Source organism: Xenopus tropicalis, chromosome 8 (assembly GCF_000004195.4).
Source record: "Xenopus tropicalis strain Nigerian chromosome 8, UCB_Xtro_10.0, whole genome shotgun sequence".
NCBI lineage: Eukaryota > Metazoa > Chordata > Amphibia > Anura > Pipidae > Xenopus > Xenopus tropicalis.
The window spans coordinates 131968643-131995412 of record NC_030684.2 but is presented as its reverse complement, the minus strand read 5'-3'; the positions used below and the strand labels follow the sequence as shown (position 1 = coordinate 131995412).

General features: G+C 41.8%; 1 protein-coding gene across 2 annotated transcripts; it reads right to left on the bottom strand.

Annotated features, from left to right (window-relative positions):
• Window positions 1-1070: 1070 nt before the first annotated feature.
• On the bottom strand, window positions 1071-26770 carry etv3 (ETS variant transcription factor 3). Of its 2 annotated transcripts, none has more exons than XM_012967807.3 (5): window positions 26603-26770; window positions 17177-17240; window positions 14300-14537; window positions 9121-9236; window positions 1071-6991 (listed from the first exon to the last, which is right to left on the bottom strand). In XM_012967807.3, exons 2-5 carry the CDS (start codon window positions 17220-17222, stop codon window positions 5796-5798), a joined length of 1596 nt encoding a protein of 531 aa, XP_012823261.1. In that variant the 5' UTR covers window positions 17223-17240; window positions 26603-26770; the 3' UTR covers window positions 1071-5795.

Genomic DNA, 26770 nt, shown 5'->3' with positions numbered 1-26770 from the left:
AACCTAGCCAGGACCGGTGATGTACTCAGAGGGCTGTAGAACTGATAGGCCCTGGCATTACAAGTACCCAGAGGCCCAAACAGCCCCCCACAGGCCCAATAAACAATGACTGTCTTTGGCATGTTCCTAGAAACCACAGGCCGGGGCCTAGCAGAGGGGGAAAGGCAGCAGATACAGTAGATAGCTAAACGAGTTGGAGATTTTTATTTTAATTATAAGTGGTAATTTGATATTGCCCAACAAAGCAAACCTTTGCCTATAATGCTTGTGTGGTTACCTCCATGTCTGTGAGCAGATGGAAAGCAGAGAATTAATGCTTATATTATATATAGGGAGTGTGTGTGTTTAAATTATATATATATATATATATATATATATATATATATATATATATATATATATATATATATATATATATATATATATATATATATATATATATATATATATATATATATATATATATATATATATATATATATATATATATCTCCAGACTCATCACCCATTCTACTTGATTGATTGTCCACTTAGTGTTTAAAAAAAAAAAAAAAAGCTAAAACACATCACAAACCAGTAACTCCTGTTTAACTTCTACATTCCTAGTTCAGAAATATTACTGGAGATTAAAAGTATTTATGTTACAAATATTTGGCACTTGTTTTTTTTGGACACAAATGGAGCTGGGGCTGGAGCCGAGGCAGCACCAAGCAGCATTGGGACACGTTGCAGACCCTCGCCCAACCCCAAGATTTGAATGGTTTGGTTTTGCGGTGTGTCCCATTTGCTGTTAATGCACCCGGCCCAATTATGGTCCAGTGTCAGAGACCAGAATTGTTTCCCTGAAAATTAAAAATAAAAACTATAAAACTCTTAGTGAACACCAAGTGCAATACCTTTGCATCTATATGTGGAATGGCTCTTCCCGCCACTATGTCAACTGCCTCCCATCCCTTCTGAACAGATATAAATGTTAACTTAAAATGGTAATATTATGTTTAAACACACATTATTATTATTATTATTATTATACAAGAGCAAGCCAGTGCCTGGAAAAGAAGCGGAATCTCTCTCTATAAATATATATAGTTTGTTTATTCTGGCACTTGGGTTAGCATAAAGGGGTATCATGGATTTAACAGTAAACTCATATTCCAGTAGGGAATAACTCACACCGGGGGATAATGAACACCACAACTGCTTTTGCCCGGCATATTAAAATTCAACTTTGATCAGCTGCTCTCCAGCTTGAAGCTATCTGGTTGCTAGGGTCCAACTTACCCTAGCAACCAGGTAGAGGATTGAAGGGCAGACTGGAACATGAATAGGGGAGGTTGAATTACCCCGGTCAATACAGTTGCATTGTGGAGTAAAGGTTACACAACCCCCTGATGCACACACTGTTCCTGAGTATATATATAAATATGCAGTTACCTGGTGAATTTTCAGAAGGTTTTGGTAACTGAAATAAAACATTTCACTCAATGCTGTGAAGGCAATGAATGGAGCAGGTTTAATTCAGCAGTACTATGATAACCAACACTCTGGATTAAGTGTCCCTCGCTTGTTTTAGGCCTAAGAAATGATGGCGCTTCCCTAGAGGCGGCTGCCCCCGATCATTTCTCAGACAAGAGGTAAATATTACGGGTACCTGAGATGTTGAGGTTGCTCAGAGTTAAACTGGAGCGTCTTTGTTGTTGCATTTCTAAAAATAAACGGCATTGTAAATACAGTAAGAGCTATAGCAGCAGCCATGTTTTCTATAATGGGAAGGTTAAAAGCCACTTAGCAGAAAGGGCAATGATTCCAGTAGAGGGAAGGGCACTACATTAATATAATAGGAGCCCCTATTAGGGCAGGAAATAATATTCCAATTCAACCAGAAGCTTGTAGAGGAAAATCTACTCATGGAAGGCGTCACTAAGGCAATCGCTCCCACTATGGGATCTATCATTTACATGGGCAGCCCTTAATGCTTCATGCCACCTCCTAACCTACCTAAGTGCCTGGGTTTAAGTCGTGAAGTCAGACCTATAACCAAATATTCAGGTAAAGCCTTCATTTAAAAAAAAAAAAAAATAAATAATAATAATAAAAGTGTGAAATTATAAAGGGAGCCAATAAAAGTTGGTTTATACTTTATTGAAATTCTCCCTAAGGCCAATCAGGATAACCCTTATGCCCCATCCAACTAGTGCTGATTAGAAGCTATGAAATAACACATACAACTTGCTCCAGGTAAGTCTAGTAACCCATAGCAACCAAACGACCTGAGGCACTTTATGCCAAGTGTCTCCCCCCCAGCCATCTTTTTTTGGCCTCCCTAGTATCCCCCAGCCTGAGATTTCCGTACTGCACACATACCCTATTGGAACTGGCAGAGGTACCCTAAGACTGGCTTTGAGCAATGAGAATCACTGCAGGCACTGACGACTCGGAATACCCCAGAGATTTTAGGTTTGCTTGTCCTTTAACTCCTTGGTATGCCGGCTAACCATTCAGAAGAGACTTATAGGGAGTGTACAATGACTATAGCCTGTTTTGAATGGGTTTGGGCAGCCATGTTTTCAAAGTGTGCACGTAAAAACAATTTTCTTTTCATGTCGCATTGAGCTTTTAATAAAAGCGGGGGATTGCCAAGTCCTTATTATGGTTCTACGCTCTAAAAACACGTACGTATGAGCTAGAATTTGCATCAGCGGGAATCATTTCATACGAGGAAATGAAAGGGGATGTTTGTACAAGCCAAGGGGACAGGTCTGACTGCATTCCTGGATGGGAGCACAGGAAGCTTGGGGCAGTTTGGGGCAGGATGGGAACAACCTGTTAGAGCAGCACACCCAGGGCAGAGACAGATAGAATAGCAGCAGCAGGAAGAAACCACGAGACGACTGTCTCTCTAACACTATGGAACGAGAGGCAATTACGTGCATAATCCAATTAACTACATTCTTGCTTTAATAAAATATTTGTAGCTTTGCTTAGAAAAATACAAATTCACCAATAAAAATATATATATATTTACAGGTTCTTCTTTTTAAAACAGGCATGGTTATTCTGGGGAAGCTTTGGTTTGAATACCAACTTGAGAAAAGCGGTAGGGATCTTGTATATTCTTAATAAAGGCAACTCAATCTTAAAGGGGCGGTTCACCTTTATGTTAACTGTTAGTATGTTATAGAATGGCCATTTCTAAGCAACTTTTCAATTGGTCTTCATTATTATTTTTTTTATATATAGTTTTTAAATTATTTGCCTTCTTTTCTGACTCTTTCCAGCTTTCAAATGGGGATCACTGACCCCGGCAGCCAAAAACCTATTGTTCTGTGAGGCTCCAGTTTTATTATTATTGGTACTTTTTATTACTTATCTTTCTATTCAGGCCCTCGCCTATTCATATTCCAGTTTCTTATTCAAACTGCTTGCTGACTGCTAAGGTAATTTGGACCCTAGCAACCAGATAGCTGCTTAAAACTCCAAACTGCAAAGCTGCTGAACAAACACTGAAACGATAAAAAAAAAAAAAAATCCACTACATACAGGTATGGGATCCCTTATACGGAAACCCATTATCCAGAAAGCTCCGAATTACGGAAAGCCCGTCTCCCATAGGCTACATTTTAATCAAATAATTCAGATTTTTTAAAACCGATTTCCTTTTTCTCTGTAAAAATAAAAAACAGTGCTTTGTATTAGATCCAAACTAAGATATGTTTTATTAATTTTTTTTAATAGACTTAAGGTATGAAGATCCAAACTACGGAGAGACCCCTTATCCAGAATACCCTAGGTCCCGAGCATTCTGGATAACGGGTCCTATACAATAAAAAATGAAGACCAATTGCAAACTGTCTCGGGATATTACTCTCTACATCATAATAAACGTTAACTCAGAAGGTGAACAACCCCTTTGGAACAACCTGGCATATTTGATAGATTCCAGTCAGTTTACGGGGCCCCAGCAGGGACACTAACATGCAACAGAGCCCGTATATACTGATTTTTCAAGTGACCCTGGTATGAGCTACGTACCTGCCTAGGTAGGGTTTGACCCACAAGGCTGCAGGCAGACATAAACAAGGGCTCTCACACTACACCGGCCGCAGACCATAATGATTCATCAGTCCCTGAGGCACAGGCAACTTAATAGCGCTACAAAGTCAAATTTATGGCCAAACCAAACAAGATTTGGCAGGTACTTAAAAAGGAAAAATAAACCCCCCTTTTTGACATGAGTTCATTCAGTTGAATATATACAAAAAAACACAGGTGAGGGGGGGAAAAAAAAAGTGACAATGTTGTGGAATCTCATTTATGATATAAAATGTTTTGGGGAAAACGACACCTAGAATTTTGGGTGAATGTAGTTGAATCCGACAAACTTGCGATATAAAAAGTTAAAGCAGGTCTCTCTCTATAAACATATATATCTTTATAAATATCTAGAGAGAATAGAATGAATATGGGTTGTTTTTTTTTAATCAAATCCAATGTCTAAAGGGGTGGTTCACCTTTAAGTAACCTTTTAGTATTATAGATTGGACAATTCTAAGCAACTTTTCAATTGGTCTTCATTATCAATCGTTTTTAAATTATCTGACCCCGGTAGCAACAACTACTGCTCTGTGAGGTTACAGTTTTATTGTTATTGATACTTTCTTTTACTATTTAGGCCCTCTCCTATTTATATACCAATCTCTCATTCAAACAGCTAGCTGGTTGCTATGGTAAGCAACACCCTAGCAACCAGATATCTGTTAAAACTCGAAAACTGCAGAACAGAAATTCAAATAAAAAATGAAGACCAATTGCAAATTGTCTCAGAATAGCAATCTCTACAAAGGTGAACAACCCCTTTAACACACCAGATTTAGATGCATGTGTGTTTAGGTGTATACACTGGCGGCGGTGTGGGAAAATCCCAACAACTGAGAACAAGGCTCTCCCGTTATATTTCTCCTCACCTTCCGCCATTTCTTTAAACTCTCCTTCCTGTAGGTCATAAAACCCGCAAGCTGCGCTTCCTCGACTTCCCGTCAGGAATTATTCAGCACACAAACACTGAGTCACTGCGACGGCAGGGTTTCTATAGAAAGTGACAAGGCTGAAGCAATAAATATTTTTCCTACAGGCAAAAAGAAAAAGAGTGGCTGGACCACAGGAGGTATATTTGTAGATAGTACTGCTGGATTAAACTTGATGGATGTTTGGTACATGAGCTTACCAGTGAACCTATTAAATCATGATGGGGGGGGGGGGGGTATATAGTTGACACAGATCTTTACACTACTATTCAAAATCCATTCGGTTGAGTAATAAAATTTCCGGTTGTCCGGGCTAATATGACTAAAGCAGTCAAAAATGTTCCAGAAAAATGGGAAAAAAAACATCCTTAATAAAAGGTATAAATAACCCAAAGACCGGAACTGAAAAGCCAAGTGCAAGATTCTTCCATTCCAAATGCTTTCCTAGGCCATTATTTTATCTGAAGCAGAGAGCTGCAAAACCACAAAGCAAAATGCTCTTACTAAAAAGAAAAAAACAGCTGAATGTTTTACGTCACCACCAGTAAAGGCAAAATATAAAGCGAAAAAAGAGAAACTCAGGTCCGTACTGTTGAGTCATTTCCTGTGTATAAGAGGTATTGTTCTCCCTGAATGCTCAAAGAGGGAAAAAAAAAAAAATACTAAATATGGGTCAGCTGTTAGGAAAGTTTGGAAATCGATAAAACGACCATCCTGTAGCAATGGCTACATGAACGGGATTAGATCATTAAAAAAATAAAATTCCCATGACTAATAATCAGCCACAGCAGCCACTGCCTTGTTTTCGGCGGGGATGACTGGAGACCTGAGACCATTAACAATGCAGCTGACTTTCCTGCTCTCTCCTCCTCTGTCCTCCGCAACCTCCATCTGACGGTCGCCGTTCCACATGCGCTTGAGACGCAGCTTTGGCGGGAGAGAGTCTTCTTTCTTTTCCACTGTAGCCACATCCACAGAAATGTCCTTCGCTGCTCTGTCGCTAGATTCGGAAGGATCTACTGCAGCCGCATAAGGATAAGAAGGTCTGGAAGATGCGGATGAAACTGCGGTCCAAGATGGGGTAGCGGGCTTGATAAATTTATGCCCCGACTTACTAGGGTCTTCTCTTGGAGAGAAGGAGTCTTCTTCCTCATCGCTGTGGAAATCTCTCTCTGCGGGGTCTGAAGTGTCTAGATCCTCATCAGAGGTTCGCTCATCATCAGAAACAGGCTCGACCTTCATAGCAGTTACAACGGGAGTTTGCTGTGGAGGAGTCTGGGTCTCCTCTTGGCTCTGATGACGCTCTCTGTGTTTGCGTCCCATTGGCGGAGGCTGCAACTTGATGGGGAATGAGGACTGCTCCTCTGGAGGATAAAGATGCTGACGTGGGGGCATCATGAAACCAGGGTATCTCGGTAAAGTCCGCGGACTGAGGTGGTAGTTTAATACAGAGCAAGCCTGGGCCTGCAGGTAGTGTTTCATCTCTTCAGGGTTGAAGTTAAAGCAGCTGCCGCTTTGGAAAGCTGGGCTCAGACCCGGTGATGGACTATACGAAAAGACAGTCGGAGTCAGAGATAAGGCAGGCGAGATGGGTACATTCAGGATGCTACCACGCCCAGGAAGAGGGGACAATGCAAAGGGACTGTGGGGGTCTGCATACATTCCCGGCATTGGAAAAACAGGGAGCATCAGATCCGATTTGTGCTTCTGAAGAGCAGGATGGCTTAGACCCACAGGATTCCGAGGGGCCATGAGGTCTGCGCTGCGACGCCAATCGGAGGAAATGTCATCTTGTTCCGAAGAGTTTGCCTTGCGATCAGCGACCTCATTCAAAGACTCGCGGCTGGACTGCGCGGTGGAGTTCCCCGAGAAACGGCTTCCTTGGGCATCTTCACTGGGGGAGTCTAGCGGGGGGAAGTGGAAATGCGAGGATGCGGTTGGAACTGGCGGAGCACTCTGAGGAACAGCTGACAAAGACAATGAAGAGAAATTGACTGCTTTAATACAAATAAATTAATAAAAAAATAAATAAATATAACTTTAAAGATGCATTTAGGCATATGATGGAGTATACACAGCACTATATAATGGTTATGGTGGGCTTTAGTTTCATATGTGTGCATTACTTTCTCTACGGAGGGGTTTTAACCAGGATGTGTTATTCTATGGAATAATCATAATAATCAGTAGCAGTAGTGATAAGAAAACCCTATGATTAAGTGCATGAACGTACAAAACGCGCCAGGCATTTTGTTTTAAAATGAAGAAATAAAGTCCGTTTTTATAGCAGATCTCTACAGTCCAGAGTGCTTGATGTTCCTTTTCTAACATTGATAAGAAAACCCTGCACTACACTGATGAGCCCCAAGAAGGGCGAAACCGGTCTGTAGTTGGAAATCTGATCAGCTAAGATCCTGGCTTTTGCTTTAAAAACCCAGTGGGTGAGCTTTAAAGGAACAGTAACACAAAAAAATGAAGGTGTTTTAAAGTAATTAAAATATAATGTACAGTTGCCCTGCGCTGGTAAAACTGGTAAGTTTGCAACAGAAACGCTACTATAGTTTATATAAATGAGCTGCTATGTCAACATGGTGGCAGCCATTGAAGCTGGGAAAAAGGAGAAAAGGCACAGGCACATAGCAGATAACAGATAAGCTTTGTAGAATATAATGGGGTTTTATCTGTTATCTGCTAAGTAACCTGTGCCTTTTCTCCTGTAAATGGCTGCCCCCCGTGGTTACACAGAAGCTTTATTATATAAACTATAGTAGTCTTTCTAAGGAAAACACACCAGTTGTACCAGTACAGGGCAGCATTACATTATATAGTAATTACTTTTATACACTTTCATTTTTGGGATAAACCCATGTAAATGAGTTTTTTAGGAGCCTTAAGGAATTTGTTCCCAGAATCCCTTTGGTCTATTTGCATTTGTATAAGGCGGTCTCCTCAACACTTGACTTGTCACTGGAATTATAAATACCCGATAAGGGCGGAAATCCCTCTGGCTCTTCATTTTATTAGGAGGGAGAGGACCCAGAGCATAGACCTATTCTTGTCCAAACAACATCTAAGTCACGAAAAGGGAGCGCTGAAGCGCTCTGTTCTTATGTTGATGTGCATAAACTCCACCAAGGTGGTACAGTTGGTCAGTACTATAACAGGCCAGGCACCAAGGGGGTAAAGAATGTCCCCCTAAGAAGAAGTAGAGGTAAACATTCCGGATATTACATTATATGCCAACCATAGTGGGGCCCATCTTACCACAACCTGTGCTCTTATTGGAGGTCAAATGCCCCATGATAAAGATAGCCTTGACAGACTTGATTATTTTAGTGTGGAGAAGTCTTACTGCAGTACGAGGGGGCACCCTCTGTTATCCAAGCTGGTATAATCATGGCAGAGGCAGCTTGGAAGTGAGGGACTGTAGGGGAGTGAGCAGTCTAGCAGCAATCTGTTTCTACATAATGTTTATCAAAGTCTCCTCCTTGGCTTTTCCGTGCTTACATTTAAAGATGGTCAGTATTAGAATTCTGTAAAAACACATTTTACACACACAGAAAGGAGAAACCAGTCTGTAGTTTGGTCATTTGCCCTGAGTTTGTCCTGATCTGATATAACAGCTGCTGCAAAGCAGAAATGAAACCGGATTTTAGCTTCTCATAACAGGTTGTGTTTCCTGTGTGTTCTGCCCATAGCAGGAAGGGTTAGAGAGAAAAAAAAAAATCATCTAAAATTTAGATGGGCTGAACTTGTGCACAGTTAGGCCTCTGCATGCCTAGGGGGAAGGTGTAGTTTGCTAGAATAAGAAAGCTGATGGGACTTGTACCTACATGCTTTTATGTTTAAGGTTTTACTAACAAGGCAGCCTATGTCCTACATCCTAGCACAAGGGACAGGGCAAAATGGAATGGAATGTAATGTATGCTTCAGTTCCTGCAGCAGCTAGGCAAAAAAATCTGGTTGCTATGGGTTACTGCATAAGTGCAGATTTGCCCTCCCACTGTGGCAAAAACACAATTCTGCCATTGCATTATACACCCATAAGGAATGTAAGGAAAGTAAGGGAGAAACCATCAGATTTTGTAGAGCTTACCATTGGGCCGGATGTTGATGAACGGGTAATTGGGCATAACCAGCTTGTTGAAGTTAAATTTGTAGGTAAAACGCTTTCCTTTTGTTTTATGCAGGATCCGCTTGTTGTAATAATATCTGAAATAAAAGCGACATATTAGAAAATAGTCATGGAGAATTTGACGGTGGTCATAAAGACTGGTTAAGTTACATACAAGCAAGGAACATTTTTTAAAACATGGGAGGGCTATACGGACAAAGCTCCAATGTATAAAATAAGCACAAACACAATGAGACTTATGGGCAAATTTATCCAAATGAGAGTTTTGAGCTTATTAAATAAAAATGCACCAACATTTTATTCATTCCTATGGGATTTTTATAACTCTAACTTTTACCCACTGATAAGTATGCTTCTAAAAATGCCATAGGAATGAATAGCTTTTATGTATTAAGCTTTAAACTCAAATTGATAAATCTGCCCCTTAGTGTAAGTTGAAAGACTTCTTTTCTCGGTGAGCGGTGTTGATCCAATCACTGGCTTTGGGTCAAACAACTGGATCACACTGCAGGTTTGAGACCCAATGAGTAAGGACAAACAGGCTGCAGGATGCAGTCCTTACCCGATTCTGCACACTGCCTGGTAGATATGTGGTTGACATTTAGACAGTATGGCAGGTAGTCAGAAAGATACACAATTAGCTGCAGACTCAGCAGCTTTGATTGGTCACTTTAACATATGTGATGCACAATCACAATAGGTACAGATGTCCCAGGGGAGACGAGTCAAACGATTAATATGGCCAAAGGACTGGGTGCTGGCAATGGCTTTAACAGGGTAGTTCACCTTTACGCTAACTTTAATATAGTTTTTTTGTTTGTTTGTTTTTTTTTTTTTTTTTTAATTATTTGCCTTGTTCTTCCAATTCTTTGCAGTTTTCAAATAGGGGTCACTGACCCCGGGAGCAAAAAAAAAAAACTATTGCTCTGTGAGGCTCCAGCTTTACTGTTACTTTTTGTAACTTTCCTTTCTATTCAGGCCCTCTCCAATTCATATAACAGCCTCTCATCCAAACCACTTCCTGGTTGCTAAAGTAGCATGGACCCTAGCAACCAAATAACTGCTGAAACTTCAAACTGGAGATCTTTTAAACTGAAAATGAAATGGTTAAAAAAAAAAAAACTACAAATAAAAAATGAAGACCAATTGCAAATTGTCTCAGATTACTCCTCTCTGAATTAACTTTTAGTATAATGTAAAGGTGAACTACCCCTTTAATAGTTATTGAAGGACCAAAACAGAAATAATATGCTTACAGAGGGGACTGTGAACAGCTCTTTTCTTGCAGCTGACAGTTCACACCAAAGCAAAGGGGAAAAAAAGTTGAGAAAAGGGTGTTGCGGCAGCTGCCACATATAATGCCAGTCTTTAAGAACTGTTGCCATAGACCGAACTGCTGAACTAAACCTGTGTGAGCACAGTGCTACTGTATGGGGAAACCATACCTGCACCATTACATTCCCATATGTACACATACACTGGCAATTAGGCAAATGTTTACTGTTGGCTGGATTCTTGTACAAAATCCAGCCATTTATTCGTACATTTGCGTTTAATGCAAGGCTGTGTGTGGGTGTGTAATGCAGATACCAATAAAACTTGACTGACAACATGAGGAATGAGGATACTGCTTATCCGCATCGCCCTGATTAGGATGTTATCTGCTGCCAACAGCTACGACAAGGGAAACCGACATCTCACATAGCAAATATGTATCCACAGAAGCCGCACATACAGGGAAAGCCCTTGAGACTTAAAGTTTAGAGCTATTTTGTTTCCAGTTACAATTTCTGCTGAAGGAACTCATTTATGACCACTGGCTCCAATATACCATCCTGCCATAAATTAGGGCAAATAACTGAGAAGATTACATTTTTAGTAGCCAGAAAAATCAAAAGCATACATATCTGGTTGGCTGTGCAGGTTACCCAACTTAGGGCAACACACCACCAAGCAATTTAAAGGGAAACTGCCATGATTTTTCTGGTTAACTATTTCTTAATTACACTGTTTACATAGCAAATGGTTCACTCTACCATTTAAAATGTTATTCTTGAACCAGCAGATGTATTTTTAGCAGGGCTGTGGAGTTGGAGTCGAGGAGTCGAGGAGTCGGAGGCAATTTTGGGTACCTGGAGTCTGAGTCGGAAAAAAATGAACTGACTCCGACTCCTACTAAATTTAAATGGGAATAAAAAAAAAAAAAAAAAGCAAGTTTAAATGTCCCAATTAAAAAACAGTCATAATTAATTACTTCTCTGCTATAAGAATAAGCCCAATGCACGCAGTGCATAAACGAACACGTTGAGCGACCATGAAGCTTTTCATTGACTGTATGCTTCACTAAATGGGACGTAACGCACAGTTACGGTGCGGCAGCTCCACTGCGTCGTGTTCCTCTGGGAACCCAGCCTAACTCTCACTGATAACTAATTAAGTAAAAAAAAATTGGAGGACTAGAAATACTTGTATACGTGAAGGGAATGGATAGTCAATAGTTTAAAGGAAAAGTAACACCAAAAAATGAAAGTGTATAAAAGTAACTAAAATATAATGTGCTGCTGCCCTGCACTGTGTGTTTACTTCAGAAAATCTACTATAATTTATATAAATACCCTGCTGTGTAGCCCCGGGGGCAGCCATTCCTGCCCTGGTACAGCTGGGGTGTTTGCTACAGAAACCCTACTATAGTTTATATAAATACCCCGCTGTGTAGCCCCGGGGGCAGCCATTCCTGCACCGGTACAGCTGGGGTGTTTGCTACAGAAACCCTACTATAGTTTATATAAATACCCCGCTGTGTAGCCCCGGGGGCAGCCGTTCCTGCACTGGTACAGCTGGGGTGTTTGCTACAGAAACCCTACTATAGTTTATATAAATACCCCGCTGTGTAGCCTCGGGGGCAGCCATTCCTGCACCGGTACAGCTGGGGTGTTTGCTACAGAAACCCTACTATAGTTTATATAAATACCCCGCTGTGTAGCCTCGGGGGCAGCCATTCCTGCACCGGTACAGCTGGGGTGTTTGCTACAGAAACCCTACTATAGTTTATATAAATACCCCGCTGTGTAGCCCCGGGGGGCAGCCATTCCTGCACTGGTACAGCTGGGGTGTTTGCTACAGAAGCCCTACTATAGTTTATATAAATACCCCGCTGTGTAGCCCCGGGGGCAGCCGTTCCTGCCCTGGTACAGCTGGGGTGTTTGCTACAGAAACCCTACTATAGTTTATATAAATAAGCTGCTATGTAGCCATGGGGGCAGCCGTTCAAAGGAGAAAAGGCACAGGCACATAGCAGATAACAGATAAAACACTATTGTATTCTACAGATCCATGGAAAGCAGATCTACTGACAAGGCCTTCCTACATACTTCCTATCACGTTTACAACGCGCTCCTTCGGTAGAGGAAACACGAATATTTTATAAAATGGGGAAATGTTTTTCTTTTGAGAGTCACGACTGCTGGGAATCATCCAAATGCAAGGTTTCATTTTTGGCCATGCTGCAATCTGCACAGGTGGCTGAGGGGGAGGCACTGAGGCGATGCATAGGTAATGCATGGGGGGGGGGGGGGGGGGGGGGGGGATCTTAATTCCATGCTCCCTGTACTGGGTTCTATACCTCTGACTGTGCACACACTCCTATGCTTCTCTAATTAAATGGTTGGTGCTCCCCATACACTATCGCTTTGATTTCAATTTTTTTTTGTTTTCAGTTTTTGAACAATTTGCAGACAACACTTTAAGATAAAAATGTAAATTTAACTCCAAAACTTCACTTTAACCTAGGAAGGTACAAGCTGTAGACTTTTAGCTATGTAACTAATGAGCAGTATACAAAGGCTGTGACAGGAGTCCTGTTGCTAACCTGTGTGCCATTTGTTGGTATACATATCCAGGCTTACTTGCAAAACCAGTAAAAAATGTATATGGAATGAAATGGTTTACTGGGAGTTCTGACTGCAAGCCAATTACCTAAGCAGCCACACCCAGGATTATGTAAGTGGCTTTATGGGTAATGGCTGGCCAAGTCACTACATTCCTAACCATACCTTTTCACACCAAACTGCTTTACACCTCTTTGATTTGCTTGGAGCATATGCATTTAAGCGCACATTCCTATATATGTCAGATGTTGTTATCGCTGGCTCATTGCCATCAGTGCATCACTTCCATTTAAAAAGAAGGATTTACTTCTTATTACAATTATAGACTTAAGATTTATAGAGGATTCTTCAGATGCTGTTGTAGCCTCACGGGATTCAACACATAATTATTCATCCCTTTAATGTACCAATGATTGGGGGAACCCTGGCAAGCATAGTACTGCTAATATCTTACATGATCACTAATTGGCTAGATACATGCTGGGTTTACTTGGAAGGGTTGAACTTGATGGACTCTGGTCTTTTTTCAACCCTATGTAACTAACGAAGACTAAAGGTGGCCATACACGGTAACATCCGCTCGCCTGGCGAGGTCACCAAGCGAGCAGATCTACTTGAGATACCCACCTAAGGGTGGGCAATACTGGGCTAATTTGGTTGTTTGCCACTTGGGCCAAACAATCTAATTAGAACGGCGGGTGTAGGCGCTGTTGGTTCAGCTCACTGATGCAGTCCCTGGTCCGAAGGAAAAACCAAACCTGCCTGATTGAGATCTGCACGATATCAGACAAAATGTCGGTCGGGCAGGCTTGTCATTTGTGCCCTTACACAGGCCCATAAGCTGCCGAATCAGCAGCCAGAATCAACCTGTGTATGGCCACCTTATAAGCATTTTTTTTTTTTTTTTTTTTTGTTTTAAGGCAAATTGCTCAAGGACCACAAAAATCAAACCAATTTATAGGCCATTTTTCCTTTTAACTGGACATCTAGACAGAATGCTTGTAGTTTAACAAACTGCAAACAAGCAAGAGCTTGGAGTTCAGGCTTCCCCCCGTGCACTACCTACGCATTGCCTCAGTGCCTCCTGGAACAAGGCAAGCAAATGCAAAATTTACAAGGGGACTGTATACTTTAAGATCCCCAAACTTGATTTTTTTTGTTTAAGTTTTACTGCCCATTTTAAAGAAAACACCTCCTCATTTATATAAAGCAAGGGAGTGCTACACAGTGAGCATAAAGCATCTTGGTCTCACCTTAGCGCTCGGCTCAGCTTGTCATAGTTCATCTGAGGTTTGCATTTGCGCCGGCCCCACAGCCTGGCTACTTCATCCGGGTCCTTGATCACAAACTCTCCATATTCCCCTTGCTGCCAGGCAATAACGTGCCGAAATTCCTCCTTCTGCAGCAGTTCCAAGATAAAATGCCATAGCTGAATCTGTCGGGAGCCAGGACTTGACTCCGCCTTGTACGCCCAGTCTGGAAAGTGGTACCCTGCACGTTGTTAAAGAAAAAAAATAAATGTAGAAAAGAAAAAAAAAAAAGAAAAAAAACAAAACAAAAGGAGACGAGTGACAGCAAAAGAAATGTAAGACAAAAATATGGCAAACTAAAAAAAGACAATCAAGCAGGAACATGTACACAAAAAAATAGAGAAGAGCAGAGATAGATTAGAAATGCCAGCATTAGACACAAACAGCAAGCATAGAGAAACAGTGGGCGTATTTGTGAAGAGCAGAGACTCTGACCATATGTTACACTTATCTACTAACTTGGCCCCAATAATAAAATGTAAAGGGTAAAGTAAAAATCTATATAAATGCAAGACTTAAGCAAAACAAAAGAACAACAAACACTGATAAAATTATAACAAGGTATATATTGCCCCATCAAAAAATTTTCTGGCTACTAAGTTGCTACTGACTACCTTTGCTAGTGGTTATAACCCAGAAGGGATAGGTCCCCATACACGGGCCGATCCGCTTGGCGATATCCCCACCTATGGGCGGGCGATATCGGGAGAATCCAGGCTAATTCGATCATTTGGCCCTGGGGCCAAACGATCGAATTATAATGACGGGTATAGGAAAAGTCGGTCCAGACACTGCATCAATGAGCCGATGCGGTCCCCGATCCAACTAGATTTTTTAACCTGCCCGATCGAGATCTGCCCGATTTCAGGCCAGATATCGGTCGGGCAGGCCCGTTGGTAGTCCCCATACACGGGCCAATTAGCTGCCGAATCTGTCTAAGAGACCAATATCAGCAGCTAGAATTGGCCCGTGTATGGGGACCTTATGTTTAGTACGTTTACCTGGCAAGGGATATGCACTTATTATACTAAAAAGATAAAAATAAGAGGAGGTCTAGTGTACATAGAAGGATCCATTAACTGCCCTAGAAAGTAATAACAGGGGCACATTTCTAAATCCTTTGTCTCCTTGCACAAGCACGGGCAGACGTGAAAGCAACAGCATAACACACCAAAATTAAAACAAGGCAGTTATAAAATTACAGTGGTCATTAACCAATAAAAACACAAGTAAAAATCAGGAGAAAAATAGGATCAAATAAATGGTCAACATTTTTCTTAACAAAAGGATGGCAAAAACAAGGTAAAGCAAAGCCATTTAGGTTGTAAAATAAATTTCTAAAATGAATAACAAACCTTTCACAGTCCTAAAGTGACCCCCTTCCCCTCCCCTTCCCATATGGCAACATCACTTGAAATAAAATGGTCTTTATCTAGGGCCTTTTTAAAGCAAGACGACAGAAACCTAGGCAGAAGGAAGCTAAGGAGGAATCCTATTTTCTCTCCTGGATACATGTGAAAGCCAAACATGAAGGTCAGTTAGGGTGAGAGACGGAATTGGATATCCTACAAATTCTTGGAACTATCGTGGAGTGACAGTATGTAACCTTATTATGAACTATGGGGGGTGCCTTGCCAAAGGTTGAACCTCCAAGAGGGTCTAAATTAAAAAAGTCTAACAAGCAAAGTCTGCTATGGAGCTATATAGTCTGCAAATCTAGGACAGACTGATGATCCCATCACTTGGGAATCACTATTGGAATGCAGACTGCATTTTTAAAAATAACTGCAAACCGAGGCTGCTCATTTGGTTAAGTGGAAATAATTGCGGCACATCTACTGCACTGCCCAAATGAGTAATTAGAGACAAAGTACAGTTGCCTGGTGTATAACAAGTAATTCAATATGCAATATATTATGTAATACATTTTATATGTACAACATGTCGGCTGTCAGTGCCTGACCTAGCATGGATGGCTAAATAAGCCTTACACAGTATTTACAGTGTCTGTGTTTGGGAGTTCTATGAACCCAACCTGTATTGTATTGCTTTATTGTTTATGCTTCTAGTTGTAGCGTTCGGGGAGCTGCAGCAAGAATGCCACACCAAAGTAATTAGCTAAAAGCATAACTCTCCCAGTGATCGGTCTCTAATGGGATGCATTTTGCACCAGCTACTTGGGCACGGGTGCCACAAACACAACACCCTGTGCACCCTTACCTTATAGAGGCCCACCTTTTTGCCTAGCGGTAGACTTAGTAAGGCATCCAGTTTGAAAAATAATTGTTTAGCAAAGACTTACCCCTTTGGAAGGACTAAGTGGCAAGCTAGACAACATTGCCTTGCATGTGTAAGACACTAGGGTCACTGGCCTGAGTCTTGACAAATATCCAACAGTAACACCAAAGAACGAAAGTGTTTTAAAGCAATGCAAATGTAATCTACTGTTGCCCTGCACTGAACTGGTTTGTTTGCTTCAGAAACCCTACTATAGGTTATATAAAAACTCTGCTGGCACAGGTTACATAGAAGTTAACAGATATGCCCTGTAGAATACAATGGTGTTTTATCTGTTTTCTGCTATGTAACCTGTGCCTCCTTCTCCTTTTTTCCCCAGCTTGAATCGCTGCCCCTGTAGGGTTTCTGAAGCAAACACACAACTTTCGCCAGAACTGGGCAACAGCACATTATATTTTTATTACTTTAAAACATTTTCATTTTTTTGGTGTTACCGTTTCTTTAAGCGTGTTCAGAAGAACCCTGGACACACAATTACCCAGCACACACTTTAGCAAAATATAACCAACATAGCACACTTACCTCCCCCTCCTTTAGGCTTTTCCCCAATGCTACAGCCAGTTTTCATATTTCCTCTTCTTGCTGACTGTTGAACAAAAATAAAACAATGGTAAATTATAATAGCAAATTAGCACGGCAGAAGTAGCCCAAAGCAGTAGTGCAATCAGTTCAAGGAACAGATATCACAAAAATACAGCAATGTTAAGAAATGCTACACTTTCCTGAGCACACATTACAGTAAAAATGACTGTCATATTCATATCAGGGAAAAAGAGCCCTGTAGCTGCTCAAACAAGAAGCTATATCCTCACTATGTCTGGCCCAGCTAGTACTTTCCTATGAAGGGGTACAGTACCCTGCAAGGGGCTAGAACCTAAGGCTATTCTGCAAGCTCTCTGCACAAACATTTACTCTCACCTCAATGGAATTAGTTTAACCTTTTCATATTAGAAAAAAAAAAAAAATCCGACTGAGGTTGTGTATAAAAGGATATACACTGTTGTGACAGAATAACTACATGTGAGGGTGGCCTTTCCATAAGATATGTATGTGACCTCTTTTGTTTCATCGGCAAGAGGAAACACACTGCATACACACTTCCTTCCTGGCAGCCACACAGCGATTCTGTCTGCTAAGGGACCAGCGCTGCCTGCCCTCACAGCTAACCATCCACTAACTTTTCATTATTTATTTGTTATAGTTCTTGAATTATTTGCCTTTTTCTTCTAACTCTTCAAATGGGGGGGTCACTGCCCCCGGCAGCCAAAAACTACTGCTCTGTGAAGCTACAATTTGGTTACTTTTTACTACTCATTTTTTTATTCACATTTCAGTCTGTCATTCCAATTCCTCCCCTGTTGCTAAGATAATTTGGTCCCCAGCAACCAAATAGCTGCTGAAACTCCAAACTGGAGAGCTGCTGAACAAAAAGTAAAATACTTAAACTATAAATAATGAAAAACGATTCCAAATTGTCTAAGAATATTATTCTCTACAGCATACGCAAAAGGTGAACAACCCCTTAAACAGGCTTTACTAGAAGATACTATAAATCCATTTCTACTTCCTTTCTGGCAAACAGAAACCCTGCCTTGCTTTATGGCAGGGATTCTAGGTACACATTCAGGGCACTAGAATCATAAATTTGCTTTATTGAAAGGAAAGTAACAGCTTAGTATTTCAATCAGCAGTTCTGAAACCTATCTGCTGCCATAAGAAAGCTCTGACACCCTATTAGGGTGAAGACAGACTGCGACTTTTAAGAACACGCCAGTAGCAGCAACTAATCTCTATTTAAAATATACAAGCCGCCACAACTGTTAGCAGTGGCAACTAGCTGCAGCTATTGGATAATAATAATTGCGGCAACTAATAGCCCTGTGTCTTCAGCCTTAAGGTAGCATACACAGGTCGATTCTAGCCGCAGATATCTGTCCTTTATCTGCCCATGTATGGGCATGAACGACGGGGCTGCCCGACAGACATCTGGCCTGACTAGGGACAAATTAGCCAGATATTGCCCACCCAAGGTCTCCAAGCGAGTGGATCTTAAGGCCCTCATACACGGGCCGATAGAAGCTGCCGATATCGGTCCCTTGGACCGATTCGGCAGCTAATCGGCCCGTGTATGGGCAGAAACGAGCGGCCTGGCCTGGCCCCCAGGGCCAAAAGATCGGATTATTTTTTTTTTAAAGCGACTTGCTACCCGATATCGCCCACCCGTAGGTGGGGATATCGGGTAAAGATCCGCTCGCTTGGTGATATCTTATAGTGTATGGGGACCTTTACTGCGTATGGCCAGCTTTACAAACTGAAGATGTTACACATTATCAATGGCATGCAGCACGTGCAAACAAAACAAAGGAGCAAGCTTGAAGGAAATACACAGGAAACCTGGATATTGTGTAGCAGAACAAACAAGATCCGGCTAGACTGAAAGTATGAAGGGATCACACATAACGTATCACATGTAAATAGTGGATAAAAACAATAGTTGAATGTTTGCATCTGTTTTTACGGTTTCTGTAACCATACGATTATGTACCGCAGAGTAGCCAGAGGGCTACAACCTTTGACATTCCAGTTACTGTATAAAGAAAAAGAAGCCTCTAGCACCTTGGAGAGATATATAGCACTGCAACACAACGTCAACACACCAAGAGGTCTAGATCATTTAGCAAAGGGTAAAGGTGGCCATACACTCAGATATTATCGTCTAATAATCGGTGTGTATGATACATTATCGGCAAAGCTTTGGATATCAGTCGTCTTGTCTATCATGCAGGACTGAAAATAAAGGCGCCGAGCACCATAAATTCACATGGGGCTAGCCATATTCTTAGTTTCCCAGGGTGTCACAGCCATGTGCTCTGATAAACTTCAGTCACACTTTACTGCTGCGCTGCAAGTTGGAGTGATACCCCCCCCCTCACCCCCAGTAGCCAATCAGCAGAACAATGGGAAGGGAGCAAGATAGCAGCTCCCAGTAGGTAACAGAATAGCACTCAATAGTAAGAAATCCAAGTCCGGCTTGGGACTCCTCCAGTTACATGGGAGTAGGAGAAACAATAGGTTAGCTGAAAGCAGTTCTAATGTGTAGCGCTGGCTGAAAGCTCAGACTCAGGCACAATGCACTGAGATGGCGCCTACACACCAATATTACAGCTACAAATACATTTGTTGGTTCAAGAATAAAAGTTTAAATGGCAGAGGGAATTATTTGCTATGTAAACAGTGTAGAAATAAAAAAGTACCCCATGACAATGTCCCTTTAATGCTGAAATGTCAGACATGGGTAAAAGACTTCCTCTGTTCTTACCCACATATGTCGATTCAGCTCTTAACGTCAGCCAAGTGGATGAATAAATCTTTCCTACTAACCAATGGTCATTTGCAAAGATCGTAATTGTAGTGTGTATGGCTGGCTTATAGTGAACACGGGGTTTAGAGAACTGCTACCATTGGGAGTAATTGGACACAGCCGCATGGTGCCAAAGAAATGCAGAAATACCAAATACATCAGCACAGGAGAAGCAGGCAGATACTTGACAGGATAGAAAATGAATGAGCCAGAACTTGTGACCCCATCACAATTCCCTGGATACACGCACTGCTGCCCAGGTGGATCTATGAATATCGGAGACAGGAGTTGGAATTTCACACCCATTTACTAAAAGTCCCACTTCTCCTTTGTGGATTTCAGACGGTGCCCAGGGTTCCAAGAAAAGGCCTGAGAGCAGCGCTATAAAAAGAAACAACTGTGTAGGATCAGAGCTTGGCTAGAGCCTATAAACTAATCCACTTATGGGAAACATCCAGACGCATTTCATGACTGACAAACGGTGAAATGCCTCTCTCCTAAATTCATCCTGGTCGACTGGCTCACCGAGAGCACAGTGTCAGGGCAAGATCCCGGAATGGCATTCCACAGCCACTATTAGCGGATACTGTTGGCCTTTGCTCCATAGGAAAGGACGCCATAATGGATGAGTCCAATCACCATTAAAAAGGTATCTACTCATAACAGGAAACACATGGGATGGTCGCTACAGGGCTACCACTCAGGAACGCTGCTGGCCTTTCTTTCCTGTTAGGAACATTAATCAAAAACCCCCATCTGGGTTAAAGTTTTTAAGCACTGTCTAAGGCCTAAGGCAGAGATACCCAACCAGTGGCTCAGGGGCAACATGTTGCTCCCCAACCCCTTGGATGTTGCTCTCAGTGCCCCCAAACCAGGGAGTTATTTTTGAATTCCTGACTTGGGGGCAAGTTTTGGTTGAATAAAAACAAGATTTCCTACCAAATAAAGCCCCTGTAAGCTGATAGGGTGCATAGAAGGCCCCTAATAGCCAATCACAGCCCTTATTTGGCACCTCCACTTTTATGGTGCTTGTGTTGCTCTCCAAGTCTTTTTTCATTTGACTGTGGCTCAGAAAGGTTGGGGATCCCTGGCCTATCACTCTCTGCATCACTCTGAGTTATAGTTAAGCATCATCTACAAGGCCTCTGTTGTTGTTGGTACACTACAGGAAATTATTCCAGTTCAATCAAAATATATATATTATTTTAAAGGCAGAGTGCAAAAAAGCAAAACCTTTTTAAATTCCCAATACAAAAAGGCAAGAAGAGGATGGAAAAAATTAAATTAAATTAAAAAAAAAACATACCCAAATCCTAGCCACAGTGTTAGTATCCAATGAAGGGAATAGGCAGTGTAGTCCAATACAGAGCAGAAGAAAATCAGCACAGCCTCACCCAGGTTTCTTGCTGGGGTAAGGAAGGAGAGGCAGCGAGCGAGCAGTGGATTGTTCCTGCCACTTGTGTTGATAGTAAAAGGAAGTAATACTGTATTACATCTCGCTCGGCTCTCAGGGCTTTCTAGGGAGGCACATGCCTTATGTAAATAGCAACAAGATGTTCAGCAATGCAGTCAACCAGGAACAGATAATCTGGTTAAATATTCACAAGTCGGTACAGCCTGCATTCTTGAGGGATATAAATAAAGCACATTAGCAGACCACACATTTCAGCGGCGCAAGACAACAGAAATGATGTGTTCTAAGACGCATTGGTTTCCTTTAGAGCCACAGGATTAGACTGCCAGGTGAGCGCTCATACAGCACTGCTGGCAGTAAGGGGCTGGGGACATAAGGAGCGCTATATAAAGATATACACTTGTAAACCCAAAGCAACATACTGCTCAATAGGCAGTTAAAAGATTTGGCCTATAGAAGTTACTGCCCCCCGCGTAACACAACCTTAAAAGGAACAGTTCAGTGTAAAAATGATACCGAGTAAAACAGACAGCGCAAAATAAAATGTTTTCAATATAGTTAGGCAAAATTGTTATCTATAAAGTGAGCAAATGTCTAACATAATAGCCAGAACACTACTTCCTGCTTTCAGCGCTCTAATCTCTTAAGGTGGCCATACACGCACCGATATTATCGTACGAAACCTCGTTTCGTACGATAATCGGTGCGTGTATGGCATGTCAGCGAGCCGACCGATATCGCAGGAAGCTGCTGAAATCGGTCGGCTCGCCGATCGGCCAAGTTAGAAAATTTTGATCGGGCGCCATAGAAGGCGCCTGACCAAAATTCTCCCTTCAGAGCTGAATCGGCAGAAGGAGGTAGAAATCCTATTGTTTCTACCTCCTTACCTGCCGATTCAGCCCTGAATGGTGTGTGGCGGATCTGACGATGTTTCGTGCGACCGACGGTCGTACGAAACATCGTGAGATCGCCACGTGTATGGCCAGCTTTAGTCAGTGACTTTAGGGGGGAAAACATGGAACATAACTGTTCAGTTTGTTTGTGATGACGTAGATCACATTCAGAAGCAAACTAAATGAACAGTTATGTCCCATATGGCCCCCCTCAAGTCACTGATTAAGCTGTTAGCAGTCAGTAACCAGAGAGCTGTAAAGGAAGAAGTAGAGTTCTGGCTATTATGTTAGACATCTGCTCACCCAAGCCTTCATAGATTACATTTTTGCCTAATTAACTATATTACAAATTTTTTATTTTGTGCAGTCTATTTTACCCTGAACTGTTCCTTTAAACTGGGCTGAAGCTGAACACGAGGCCAGATGCAGCTCTACTTGGTCCTGTACAGTCCTCAGTCTGCTCAGGGGTTCCAGAGACAGCACTGATCTATATGCTTGAAGCCACCACCAAAGCCCCATAAAGACATATAAGCAGCTTTCTTACATTAAATCCCGCAAAAACAAAGTGTCTGTACAGCAAGCATGTGGATTTTTGACCTTTGTAATGTTGTTTGCCATTAAGAGGCCATGCTGGCTAGTTTGTAATCAGTGTGAATCTCAGATGAAAACAAAAAGGTTCCGAAGCATGAATGACAACCTGTACGCATGTAACCAATAATAGCGCACATTATTTCTTGCAGCAGAATGCCTAGCTGGCACTTAGATAAATATGAAATACTGCCAAGCAGGCATACACAGCATTGTTTGGGCAGAGGCAAAAATCCAATTAATGCCCACCAGGGTGCAAACAGCAGAGTACTAAAAGGCATGGTATGTTTTCAGATAAGCAACTAGACATAAACATAACATGCTCTGCAGACGTCAGGATGCAGTTAAACAATACACAATGTATTACAATAACCAATCTGACATTATGCACATAATAAAAGCTTATTTTGATACTACGCCCACTGACAGGCTTGCCACTAATAGCAGGCAAATAAAGCAGGAGTGGTGCGGAGCTCATTTCTGGAAGCGTTAAGGCACAAAGGAAATATACACCCATACTGGGGCTATTAATAGAACATCTCTTCATAGAACATCTCTTCAAATCCCCATTCAAGCTGCTTTAACTCCCTTTCTGCCTATAAAAAGCATAAAACTGCAGAAGTAAATAGGTTATATAACTGCCCTCGCTTTATGCCCAAGTAATGTAGTCCCTATTATAACACATTGCCTTAATGCTATAGCAACCAGTAACACATTGCCCATCTGTCGCTTGGCTATACGGGCAGGAACACAGCTGCATAAAACAGTCCCTAAAAGTTAGCGTGCCAGTGATCCCCGTCATTTGTGCTTTTGCCCAGACCTGACCAAATAGGAAAATCCTTCTTTTATCAGTACGCTGAAGAGAACAGAGCACTGGACAAACCCTACACATTTGGCCCTGTATCAGCATCGTGTTGCCTTGGGGAAGTCACTTTATCTCACGAGGATTGTAAACTCTAGAGGGTAAATAACAGTCTGAAGGAAAACAACCTGCCCTGCCTGGGGCAAAAGGAACAGCACTAAACAAGCCCAAATATGTTTTGCAGAGACGCAAACCAGTTTGTTTTTTTTTCAAAAGGAACAAATATAACATTCCCATGCCAGCTCCTTGTGACTTTGAGAGTGATTTGTGCAATCTACCCTGTGCATTCATAATGCACACAGATCCATGGGTGAAGACATACAGAGCTACTAGCAGCAGCTACTTTTTCATGGCTACTAAACTACAGAAAATCCCCTGCCATAGACAATACTGAGAATTGCCTCTGCTAAAACACATGTTGAGACTGTTATCAGTAAATGATCAGCATTGACTCTTAGTAGCCACTACAAGTAGCTCCATGTGTCTTCCACCTAAGGGCTCAGACACACGGGGAGATTAGTCGCCCGCGACAAATCTCCCTTGTCACGGGCGACTAATCTCCCCAAACTACCATCCCACCGGCGAAAATGTAAGTCGCCAGTGGGATGGCATACGCTGCGCAGGCGATTTCGGCAAATCACCGAAGTTGCCTCGCGAGGAATTTTCGACGATTTGCCGAAACCGCCTGCGCAGTGTGTGCCATTCTACCAGCGACTTACATTTAGACTAATCTCCCCGTGTGCCAGAGCCCTAAAGACTGCCATGAAAACATCTCTTCCAGGAAACAATATTCTGTGTTATGCTAAACACTTATATCACGCTTTATGGCCGATATTGCAAATGCAAACAATTCACGAGCCTCACAGAAAAGACGGCTGATCTCTTAAGTGATTTGAAAGTTGCAATATCTATAGAAGTCTGGCAAGGGATAAATTGAGCAACAGCAGACCAGACATCAGAGGATGCGGTGTTGATAAAACCACAGATTTTAGTGTACATACGTTTAACAAAAAATGTATTTCTAACAGTCGGCAACAGGACCAAGAAAGGTGAACATACACAGATACAAATAGCGGCTGAGATTGGTGATAAAGAGGGCCTTACTCAGCGGAACTTAAGATGTTATACTAAGAGGAATTTAAGAAAGAGCAATAGGAACTAATAAATGACAGTGTCGCTAAGAGAAGATCCACTTCCCCTTTAGTGCTCAGCAGAATGTTTCCTCCTTTCCCAGAATTACCCAAGTGCCACCATACAGCGAGACTTTATTGGCAGCGATATCTAACCTGCACCATATTAAGGTGTAACTAAATGGAGGTAGTCCATATATAAGTTAACTTAATAAAGGTATGGGATCCCTTATCGGGAAACCAGTTATCCAAAAAGTTCCAAATAACAGAAAGGCCATCTCACAGACACATTATAAGCAAATAATTTTTAAAATAAAAAAATAATAATAATAAAACAGTACCTGTACTTGATCCCAACTAAGATATAATTACCCCTTATTGGGGGCAGAACAGCCCTATTGGGTTTATTTCATGGTTAAATGATTCCCTTTTCTCTGTAATAATAAAACAGTACCTGTACTTGATCCCAACTAAGATATAATTACCCCTTATTGGGGCAGAACAGCCCTATTGGGTTTATTTCATGGTTAAATGATTCCCTTTTCTCTGTAATAATAAAACAGTACCTGTACTTGATCCCAACTAAGATATAATTACCCCTTATTGGGGGCAGAACAGCCCTATTGGGTTTATTTCATGGTTAAATGATTCCCTTTTCTCTGTAATAATAAAACAGTACCTGTACTTGATCCCAACTAAGATATAATTACCCCTTATTGGGGGCAGAACAGCCCTATTGGGTTTATTTAATGGTTAAATGATTCCCTTTTCTCTGTAATAATAAAACAGTACCTGTACTTGATCCCAACTAAGATATAATTACCCCTTATTGGGGCAGAACATCCCTATTGGGTTTATTTAATGGTTAAATGATTCCCTTTTCTCTGTAATAATAAAACAGTACCTGTACTTGATCCCAACTAAGATATAATTACCCCTTATTGGGGCAGAACAGCCCTATTGGGTTTATTTAATGGTTAAATGATTCCCTTTTCTCTGTAATAATAAAACAGTACCTGTACTCTACAATTTTATTTTATATTGATTATGTCTTAATCATGCTCCAGTCTCTCATTCACAACACCGCCTGGTTTCTAAAGTAATGAGGACCCTAGCAACCAGACAGCTGCAGAAATACCAAACTGCCTGTGTTTTAAAGTGGAACAGCACCCACTGTGTATAATAAAAAGCCATCATTCTAAGCAACACTCCAATATAACAGTAAGAGAATTGTTTCAGTGGTGATTGCTATTGAAAGGAGTGTTTATATTCAGTGGTTCTGACTAATGAAACAGTTTCAACAGTCAGAACCAGAAGAGTTAAACACAGCATTCACCAGCAATAACATAATCACTGCAAAGGCAGTGATTTGGGTCGGGAAAGGGTTAATGAAGTCGGGTATGGCCGAACCCTAGTATGTACAGATGTCAATAAACTACAACTCCCATGATCCCCGGCGGTGTAAGGGATATGGAAGTTGTAGCAAAGGCGTATAAAAACGATATAACAATATACACCAAGGAAACTACTGTGTAAGCGGGGCATTGCCGGCCTTATCCAGCTGAGCAGTCCAGCAGGGAAGCCTTGGGGCCTAACACGGAAAGGGCGCTAAAGTGAAGCCGCACTCGATGGAAGCGGGTGTCTCGGTTTGCCCGGACTGTATCCGCGTCAGATAAGTAAAAGTAACAAGAGGAACTCACCGGGGCCGACCGCTAGGTCACAGCTCCGCCGCCACTCCTGTCGCTTCCTTCTCCAGTCTCCTCATACAAGCGAACAGGAAGTGCCTGCCGCCTTATTAATCCCACTTCCGGCTTGGCCTTCCCACCTCCCACTGCGCTTAGCGGGGGAGTCAGCAATGACGCTGCGTG

Excerpts from the sequence above, each read along its gene's own strand:
- etv3 (XM_012967807.3), bottom strand. The coding sequence starts at position 17,222 with ATGAAAACTGGCTGTAGCATTGGGGAAAAGCCTAAAGGAGGGGGAG. Across the intron at positions 9,237-14,299 it reads AAGCTGAGCCGAGCGCTAAG|ATATTATTACAACAAGCGGA; the intron begins GTGAGACCAAGA and ends CTTTTATTTCAG. Across the intron at positions 6,992-9,120 it reads CATCAACATCCGGCCCAATG|CTGTTCCTCAGAGTGCTCCG; the intron begins GTAAGCTCTACA and ends TGTCTTTGTCAG.